This window comes from Triticum aestivum, chromosome 7A, assembly GCF_018294505.1.
Source record: "Triticum aestivum cultivar Chinese Spring chromosome 7A, IWGSC CS RefSeq v2.1, whole genome shotgun sequence".
In the NCBI taxonomy this organism is placed as follows: Eukaryota; Viridiplantae; Streptophyta; class Magnoliopsida; order Poales; family Poaceae; genus Triticum; species Triticum aestivum.
The window spans coordinates 452,950,877-452,961,065 of record NC_057812.1 but is presented as its reverse complement, the minus strand read 5'-3'; the positions used below and the strand labels follow the sequence as shown (position 1 = coordinate 452,961,065).

At 46.4% G+C, this 10,189-nt stretch overlaps 1 protein-coding gene across 1 annotated transcript; it reads left to right on the top strand.

The window, feature by feature from the left end:
- The first annotated feature begins 2,069 nt into the window (after positions 1–2,069).
- On the top strand, positions 2,070–3,961 carry LOC123147510 (uncharacterized). The gene is made up of 2 exons (XM_044566781.1): positions 2,070–3,036; positions 3,131–3,961. Exons 1-2 carry the CDS (start codon positions 2,070–2,072, stop codon positions 3,559–3,561), a joined length of 1,398 nt encoding a protein of 465 aa, XP_044422716.1. The 3' UTR covers positions 3,562–3,961.
- Positions 3,962–10,189: the final 6,228 nt, after the last annotated feature.

Sequence of the window (10,189 nt, the reverse complement as noted above, 5' to 3'; positions counted from 1 at the left end):
TTGGCGGCGGCGGCTTCTTCTGGCTCTCTTTCTTCTACCTCTGGCTCCTCTCAATCCTCTCTCGATGTACATCAAAACCACCACAAACCTGTAATACCTAAGTGATTGAGTGTATCTGAGAAGTGGGTTGCTAAGATGTCAGGGCCCTTCCCTAGCCCATACGTGTATGTGGACTTGCCTCTGGACATCACTTGGGCCTGGCTCGGCTCGGAATCCTCAAGCGCTGCAGCTACTTATACCTGGGAGGAAGCAACGAGCAGACCATCCGCGTAGGATCAGGCTTGGCGGCGGCGGCTTCTTCTGGCTCTTTTTCTTCTACCTCTGGCTCCTCTCAATCCTCTCTCGATGTACATTAAAACCACCACAAACCTGTAATGCCTAAGTGATTGAGTGTATCTGAGTAGTGGGTTGCTAACATCTGGTATTCAGAGCCAGGCCACCATTCTTCCTGCCCCCAAATTTTTTTCCCCAATCATCACCTTCAACCTGTTCGATCAAATGTTTAGCCACCAAATGTCCTCACACCAGGTTCTCAGCTTGGTCGTGGAGCAAGCGATTTACCCTATCACTACTGATGTATTGATTCCCTCTTCGCTCCCTTTGGTGTAGAGCAGTTGGTGGTGTATCCCCAAACAAAATCGGAGGATGGAGAGCCTTGTGTAGCGGCGAATGTCCGATTCAATTCGGTGCACGCAGCGGCTCATGCATTCGCGTACTGGGATGGCCCCTGCATCTACTATCGGTGTTGTCGCCTGCAGATGTGGTACGCTACACTTGACATGTTGCCAGCCCCGTCTTCTCCTTCACCAACCGTTGTCAAGGACAACCGTGACACCGCCGCTGCGTTCGGCCCCGAGCCCGTGGTCGACCTCAACAACTCCACCGTGGCCATCTCTGGTCACGACAAAGAGTCCGTCGGGGCCTTCAGCCTCCCTGCGGCGGCCAGCACCAGCACGCCTAAGTCTTCCCTCGACAGCGACTGCCACGTCCCGGTCGCGGGCACGGACGAGTACACATCTGTGGCGGCAATTCCAGAAGTCGTCACCGAGCTCGCCGTCTTCCCCGGCATCTCCTCCACCACCAAGTCCCAGGAGGTCCTCCAGGTCATCCACGACGCGCCCCCTGCCTGCATCGCGATGGCGCACGTCACCTATTCGACGGAACGCTCGCACCAGGTCGCCACAACCGACATCCTCAATGAGGGTTTGAGACTCGTCCTGGATGATGCCATTGCGGAGCTCACGCATACGGTGACCCCCATCAAAATCTTCCCTGAGATCGTGTCCCTGGAGGTGTGTGGCACATGCCAAGGTGTTGACGCCATCGATGTCAGCTCTCCCACCGCGTCTGCATTCACTGGGTCACCGGTGTGGCCTAGCTCCAACTCCGGCAACCTTGAATATTCACTGCCATCAAGACACAAGGATGTACAGCAAGTGTTGGAGCCAATGTCGTTTGACAAGCCTGAAGATGCTGCTGCTAATGTGAAGAAGCACAAAGATGATGCAAAGCTGACAGTACTTACACTCGTCCTGAACCCATCAACTTGGTATGAACATTTCAGTCCCCGAGACCCATGTTTTGTTTCGTTCGAGGCCCAGTTGGTATTTGAGGAGCATATGAGGTCTGAACCGTGTCTAACATGGCCACCACTAGTAGGAGCTAATTTCAGTGAGTTATGTTCATCAGGGCAGTTTGATTCAGATTGCACACTGTCATTATTCCCTTGGAATCCAGGTGGTTATTTGCTCAAGCATAGCAATCGGATGACCAGAGTGTTTATTACTGCTAATTCACAATGGCCTATTACCCGTGTAATTGAGGAGTCCAGTCAGTGCTTTCCTCAGATTGTAAAAATATAGTGGTTGTTTACTATTTGTCTGAAGACAATGACACAGTGCTTGGTAATACTACCTTTTGCTAATCTGGATTATGAGCTATGGCCTCCACCTTTGCGAGTGTTGATCAGTCAAAAAGGGCGCATGTTCAGGCCAAGACCATGGCCGTCTTTTGAGTGATTTCAGGCAGATGTGCATCTGAAGTATGCAGGGCAGCCAGTTACTTATGTGATGAAGCATTTTTCTGGTGTTCTTAATTTCCAAAGAGAATCATGGAGGTATCTTCAAACTAAGCAACAGAAACCACGACATTCTGAGAAGGTTGTTTGTTGCATCCATATGATCTTAAGAGTCATTTCTATTCCTCGTCAGATGATACTGCAATTAATGGAGAATGTGAACTCGAGTGCTGCGGAATGGAGGTTGTCTGTTTCAACTGAGCTACAAGGTTATAACATACATGGCGCCGATTGTGAGAGCCAACCAAAGCCACGATCACTGTTCAATTTCAGTCAACAGACAATCCAACTAAAGCCACCATGGCCATCATTTTCATGCAATTGCCAAGCTGTGCAGGTGCGGTCAGCATTACTTACCGGTGACCCACCTGATGACTACGTTGACACCAACTCCAGTCTGTCGTCGTGGACACGATGGGCAGCGTCAATCCTGTTCCAAACTGCGCATCTATGGGTGCGGCCACTGCCTACACCATCCCATCTTCCAGATGAGCTGAGCTTCACTCCCGTCTGGTTCGCATCTTCACTAATTGGTCCTCCTGTTGAGAACATGTACAGCAGAATAAAGTTGCGACCGCTTCCATGGCCATCCTGGGAGTGTTACAGAGGCTGGAAGTTTTTGGTCAGGCAAGCGCCATCCTTCATAGAAGGGAGGTCTCATCATCCGTGGCCAATATTGGTATATTGGGGCAGTCTGGAGTTGAACCTTATACTGCGTAGTCCTCATACTAGTATTTTAGATCAAATGCGTCAGTATGAGTATGAAAGACGTACTAGCCTGGGAAGTGTTACCCAAATCAGTGGTGGTCATGAAGCAGTGCAGGGCACTATGATGCGTATGGATATATCAACGAATTGGCATTTTTTGCGAAAAGAAGAATTTGAGAGGAGTGGAATTTATTCACATGACAGCATGATATTTGGTGGCAAGGAAGCGCTTATCGCGCGATTATTAACCAGTATGTTCTTCTGCCACACAACAAAATCAGAGGTGATTCAGTCTTTGTTTTTTGCCTGACTGACATATCAATGGAATTTCTTGGCATGTCCTAGTCACAGGTTCACAACGACAATGGTTTTCAAGTAGTTCTGCTCATATATTTATCGAGGAAAATGTTCCAGAGATTTGCAATCAGCCGACCTTGTGTGCAAGAGTGCTACACGGCCAACGTATACCAGTCTTAGATGCCCCAATTCATGCTGAATGTGTTCCATCTTGTTTCTGTGCTACACTCTATTCAAAGGATCTGGGGTTACATACTTCTGCTAGAGGATTCTTGCTCCTTCCAAATAACAATGGTACATCTGGTGCATGGTTGCAGCGAGAAAAATTTCAACGAGGGAGGGGTGTCACAGTTCTGGCTACATTCTTTGAGCAAGCCCCCATTGGCCACCGCTACTACCACGACTTCGGCGCCACCGCTACTACCACGACTTCGGCCACAACGATGCCGACAACGATCACAACTAAAGTATCTCACTGAAGTCTACCATGTCCTCAGCTACCACCGAGACATCGAGCTAGTCAAAGACCATCGAGTGCAATGGGATCCGGGCGGTTCTCGGTGGAGTCGGCTTGGGGTCAAGCCGAATTTCAAGAAAGAGGGAATGTCAGGGCCCTTCCCTAGCCCATACGTGTATGTGGGCTTGCCTCTGGACATCACTTGGGCCTGGCCCGACTGGGAATTCTCAAGCGCTGCAGCTACTTATACCTGGGAGGAAGCAACGAGCAGACCATCCACGTAGGATCAGGCTTGTCGGTGGCGGCTTCTTCTGGCTCTCTTTCTTCTACCTCTGGCTCCTCTCAATCCTCTCTCGATGTACATCAAAACCACCACAAACCTGTAATGCCTAAGTGATTGAGTGTATCTGAGTAGTGGGTTGCTAACACTCCGCACCCCGCCTTGTTCTGAAAAAAAAAACGAGCGCACGAGATTTATCAGATTTCTTATGGGCTGGCCGAACAGGGCCAGTTGACCGGATTTCTTCATTTCGGCCGACGGAGTAGCATACTAATGACTATAATGACTATGACTAAGAATAGTGGGACTAAAACTTGCTGGCCTCACCCATACTTAGATCTAAATACTAAAGAGACTAAAATCAAATTAATGAGCATTTATTATCCGCCAAACCCTCCAATCCAGAACTCGCGTGTGTTAAAGGAGAGAAGTTAAATGAAGAGAGAGAGGACTAATCCATATTTTAGTAGAGGTACTCCTGACTAAAATATTTTAGTCTCAAGATTAGTTTTAGCCTCTCTTTAGTCAGGTGTGCTTGGAACTTTAGCCTTTTAAAGAGACTATTTTTAGTCAGACTAAAATAAGTCTCTTGGATCCAAGCACCCTCTAGGACAGCTGGGCCACTGCATAACACATGCGGGACAGATGCTTGTTTACATGAGATCAGACGGCCAGAAACATCCAGATCGCGGAAACGGACGGCCGAAAATCTGAATCGTTGTGAGGGCTCACTTTAGGTGCGGTTATTGTCCTTAATTTGGAGGTGAATGAGCATTTACCCCATGGGTGTTTATATATGCTAGAGTACTTGACAAAACACCAATGCTTCTCTTGTAGACTGTAGGTGGGAGGGGTTCATGAGTAATTTTTGATCCACTAATCTATGAAGGATAAAGATGACGAAGTGGTGCATGGTTTATAGTGTATTAGTCCACCATCCTTCAACATAAATGGCTTTCTTTCTTCATGCGACTTCTTTAACTTTGTCTTTTATTCTTATCTTCATATTTTTTAAACGAGATTCTTCTCTTCATATCTGATTGTTGACCACGGCCATGGTTTGTCCTTCCTTAATTTTTTTATCATCTAGATGACATGTAGGGCTGGGTGGGATCCTGACCGGTTGGGATTTTTACTATTCCCAACACACATTTTACTATTCCCCAAAACACATGTACTCTTTGACATATGTGAGATGCGGGATTGTACTACTGCGTCCACCTGGGTGTATAGGGCATGCACGTAGTTCTAGGTTGATAATTTCACTAGCTAAGTATGTATTGTATGTAACAAAAAATATTTGTTTAGAAACTACATCCGCATATAAATTCAATGATATATTTTGATGAAATATAGCATGTATGTAAGTACTCAAATCAATGACCTAGAACTATTGTAACACCCACGATGCGGCTATATCTCCCACGTGTCGGGGCACGGCTTAGAGGCATAAGCGCATGGTAGGCATATCGCAAGAGGGGTAATCTTTACACATCCCATGTACTGAATAAGAAAGGGATAAAGAGTCGGCTTACAATCGCCACTTCACACAATACATAAATATATCATACATCATCCAGAATACAATCAAGGTCTGACTACGGAACCAAAATAAAGAAAGACAACCCCAAATGCTAAATCCCTGATCGCCCCAACTGGGCTCCTCTACTAATAATCCGGAAAAGAAACATACTAACGACCCAAATCCTCGTCGAACTCCAACTTGAGTTCAGTAGCGTCCCCTGCACTGGCATCATCGGCACATGTATCTGTTTGGAAGTATCTGTGTGTCACTGGGACTCGGCAATCTCACACCCTCGCGATCAAGACTATTTAAGCTTAAGGGTAGGAAAAGGAGTAGTAAGGTGGAGCTGCAGCAAGCACTAGCATATATGGTGGCTAACTTGCGCAAATGAGAGCGAGGAGAGAAGCAAAGTACGGTCGAGAAGCTAATAGTGATCAAGAAGTGATCCTGAAGCTACTTACGTTCAAGCATAACACGAGACCGTGTTCTTTTCCCGGACTCCGCCAAAAAGAGACCATCACGGTTACACATGAGGTTGATTCATTTTAATTAAGTTAAGTTTCAAGTTCTCTACAATCGGACATTAACAAATTCCCATCTGCCCATAAACACGGGCACGACTTTCGAAAGTTCAAAACCCTGCAGGGGTGTTCTAACTTAGCCCATCACAAGCTCTCACGGTCAACGAAGGATATGTCTTCTCGCGGGAAGACCCGATCTGTCGTGGAATTGTCACGACAGATGTCCTAGTGGAAGGACTTAGTCGTAGGGCCATCGCAACTAGGAAGCTTAAAGGGGTTAATCAGGACAAGGGACACGAGAGATTTTATACTAGTTCGGCCCCTTACGATGAAGACAAAAGCCTATGTCTAGTTGTGTTGGTATTGCTGGGATTTCGATCACCAAGAGGCTTAACTCGCCGGCTTGGTTATCGATCTCTTGTTTCTTGCCCTAAGCCGCCACCGGGTCGTCCCCTTATATACACGGGTTGACGCCTGGTGGCCTACAGAGTCCCGGCCGGCTCATAAATCGTGTCCGGCTCGGTGACTTTCTTTACATGCCTTTCTTTACAAGTCTTTCCTTACACACGACGGTTTACAATATTGGGCCTTAAGCCGCCTCTAGGCCTTTTAGGCCTTTTGTAAGATTTGATAAACTATCATCTTAATGTTTACTGGGCTTCCTTTGTAACCCGCCATTGGGGCTGACCCGGCCCCTCCTGGGCTGGTCATAACTGATAGCTATATCCCCAACATTAGGCCCTAGGTTGACTTTGCACTTCGTTCTTTGTCAATCTTCAACACTTAGACAAAATCTATCTTCTTATCCTCGCAGAAGCTTTTTGTAATCCGCCATGACGTCATCTCTTGAAAACACAAAAAACTTTTATGACATCATCTCCCAATGGATCTTCATCTTTAATGCCTTTCGAGAATCGAGGCGTCTGTATAGTTGGATAACCATTATTCGGCTCTTCCTCGATTTTCGCGCCCGTCTGTTCACCTTTTTCCTTATAAATAGGCACGCCTCGGCCTTCCTCATTCTTCTCTCTCTCTCTCTCTCTCTCTCTCTCTCTCTCTCTCTCTCTATCTATCTCTCTCTGTCTTCTTCCTCTCGCAACCCTCCTGCTGCTCGAGCTTCGCCGCCGTCGCGCTTCACCTCCATCTCCGTCGACCTTGGCCGCTGCATCAACTCGAATAGGTCCAGATAAACAGTGGCGACCTCCGCAGAAGATCTGTGGCTATAAGCGTTCACCTTCCTGCTCCTCAGATCCGCATTAGGGTTTCTGCGTGTTCTTCGCAGTTCATCACGGTTTCCTTGTAGTTCTTCTACTACGGCTTCTTCTTGATCCAAAGAGAACATGTGTTCATGCGGTAGTTGTTTTGTGCCCATTCTCGATACCAACAGATCCCTTTCTCTGGTTTCAAAAGCCTCATTAGAGCTCATGAACTCATCTGAACTAGATTTTTAGGTCTAGGATATTTTCCATTTTGAACAACCCTTTGATCCAGAATAATATCAAGAATTTAGGAAACTTGTTTGCTTCAACACTTAGCCAATTTTGTCTCTGATTTCCTTCAAATGTCTGTAGTCATGGCGGCTTACGACGCGGCTTACTTTTCCCTTATATGACATAAGCCCTTATTTAAGCCGCCATGACCTATTTGCACCATCATCATTTAACTGTTAATTTTACCATTGAATTGCACCGGTATGTTGCCTTTTTTTCAGTTCGTTTTTGAACATCATGCCGTCCAAAGCGCCGACCATCTGCAACTGGGATCCCTCAACCGTAACCGAGGAACGTTTGAAGGAGTTCTTTACCATAGGATTTTTGCCAGGAAAAGCCGTCATGTCTTACCGTGCCCCTGACCCGGACGAAGAACAGCCCAATCCAAGAGATGGCGAAGTGATTGTTTTTACTGACCAGATGAACCATGGCTTTTCACCGCCCGGCTCAAAGTTCTTCAGAGATGTCCTCCACTTTTTCAAACTCCACCCTCAAGATATCGGGCACAATTCCATATCTAATATCTGCAACTTCCAAGTGCTCTGCGAAGTGTACCTTCAGGAAGAGCCGACCGTGAACCTCTTTAGAGAATATTTTTATCTGAACCAGCAAAACGAGTGCACCAACGGCCTTAGCTTGGAGCTTGGAGGCATCTCAATTCAGCGTCGGCAGGGTGCTATCTTCCCCCTCATAGTCTTGCCAAGTCATCCCAAAGACTGGAATCAGACTTGGTTTTATTGTCAAGACACCTTACCAGCAAACGAACATCCCCTGCCGGGTTATCGCTCAGAGCGTCTTGACTCCAAATTTGCACTTCCTGGCAAACTCACTGCTGCTGAATGCAAGAAGTTGATACCATCCATCAAAAGGATTAATGCTTTGTTGGGGAACGGGTTAACCGGAGTTGATCTGACCCGCTGCTGAATCTCATGGAGGGTTATCCCTCTAAGCTGTCGATCAAAATGGATGTACGAGTATGGTGCAGGCCTAGATGACTCTCTTCATCACAGCTCCATTCAGTTAACGGAAGAAGATATTGTTTCAATGTCAACCCTTCTGGTGAACGGAAAATACAAAGACCGCAGCATCATCGGGTTAAACCCCTTCTGCAAGCTTAACCCGGTGCTAGAAGTAAGGACACTCTGATCTCTCTCCTTTGTATTTTTACCAGCCATATTGTTTAATACTTGTCTGACCTTTCATCTTGTTTTTACCTGTCTGCAGGCCAGATCTGATTTCTGGAAAGTTAAATATGACCACGAAGCTGCCAAGAAAGCAAGAGCCACCGCCATAAACGCCAAGAAAATGACCCGGAGGTCAAAAAAGAAGAAGAAGAGCACCGCTGAAGATATGATGAAACTCGACGATACTTCTGAATCGGAGGTAGCCCTTGACTCCCTTGGCCAACATTTTAATAATCTTATTAACACTGATCATTACCAGGACGACACTAGGGCCAGTCAGGCCGTAGAAGAAGAGGTAACTATTTCCTCCGACTCAGCCCATTTGCCAAGACAGAAACTTCGAGTCGTAACCCGGAAAGTAAGGTTTTCACACCCTTTGGCTTATCTGGACCCTCACGTTCTTTTGAAAAAGCAGCAACACAAGAGCCGCCGTCAAGCCCGGACCGAAGACGAACCGGCTGTTGTTCTTCAACAAACTCCCCAAAAACGCCAGAATGGGGTTTATTTCTTTGTCTTTGAATTTCTGTTAATGGATCTCCTTCCTTGCATTCTTACTTTGTTTTATCTTTGCAGGAGGTGTCTCGCTCGTCTGGCGACTCGTCTCAAACCCAATTCCCGGCCTTCAAGACTGCCCCTGGGTAAGGAAAAATCCTTTGTCTTCCATGTTTTTCAAATTGTCTCTTTATATTGACAGTCCTATAATATTTCATTTAGTGGCCAAGCTAAGTCTAAGAAGGCCAAAGTGACTAAGCCGATGGAAGACCCGCCAGTCCTTGCAACTGAACCGGCAAGGCCACCTTCTCCTCCATCAATTGAAACTCTAGAAGACTCGCCTGTCAATGCAGAAGCAAATCCTCCTCAGCCGTCGTTTGATGATACCACCGTGAATCCTTCCGCAACTGGACCATCAAGCTCGGCCAATCCGTCATCACCGTCTGCGCCAGATGTTTTGATCACCGGGAGTCGCTTTGTTGAGCCGGGGAATCCCACCGTGTTGGCTCGTCACACGGCGAAACAAGAGGCATTGGAGAGACAGAAAGTGCGCTTTGATGTTTCACATTATGACCATCTGAACGCCAATGACATTTTATCCAGTTATCTCAGCCATGTGCACTCCAGTCGCGACTCAGAGATCGAAATGGTCAAATAGTTGCAGCTGAAATACGAGGTATGTCCTTCCGGCTTACTTATATTCCACCAGCCCCCAAGTCTTCAGATTATGAGATAACCGGGATGATCTGTAGACTTTATGATATAGGCTAAGACTTTTACTTTTGAAGTTTTTCTTGAGTTTAATAAAAGAGAGCAAAGCTTCACCTGTAGTCCCGAAGGGCCGGTTCATTTGATCATAAATGAGCCGGTACTTTAAATTTTCATAATTGTCTTGTACCGTATCCAAAGAACTTTGTAATCCGGTTTAACCTTGAGAAACTTGCTGAATAGCATACATTAGCCCCCAAGTGCCAAGTGCTGTTACTTTGTAAAGTGCTTGGGACTTAAAGTATGTTTGTAGAGTCAGAACAAATTGTTTTGGCATACATTAGCCCCCAAGTGTCAAGTGGTTTTGTGAAGTACTTGAGACTTGAATCTTGACTATTGAACCTGAATTGAAATCTTAACTCATCTGTGTATGTTTTTTGCAGAATGCCT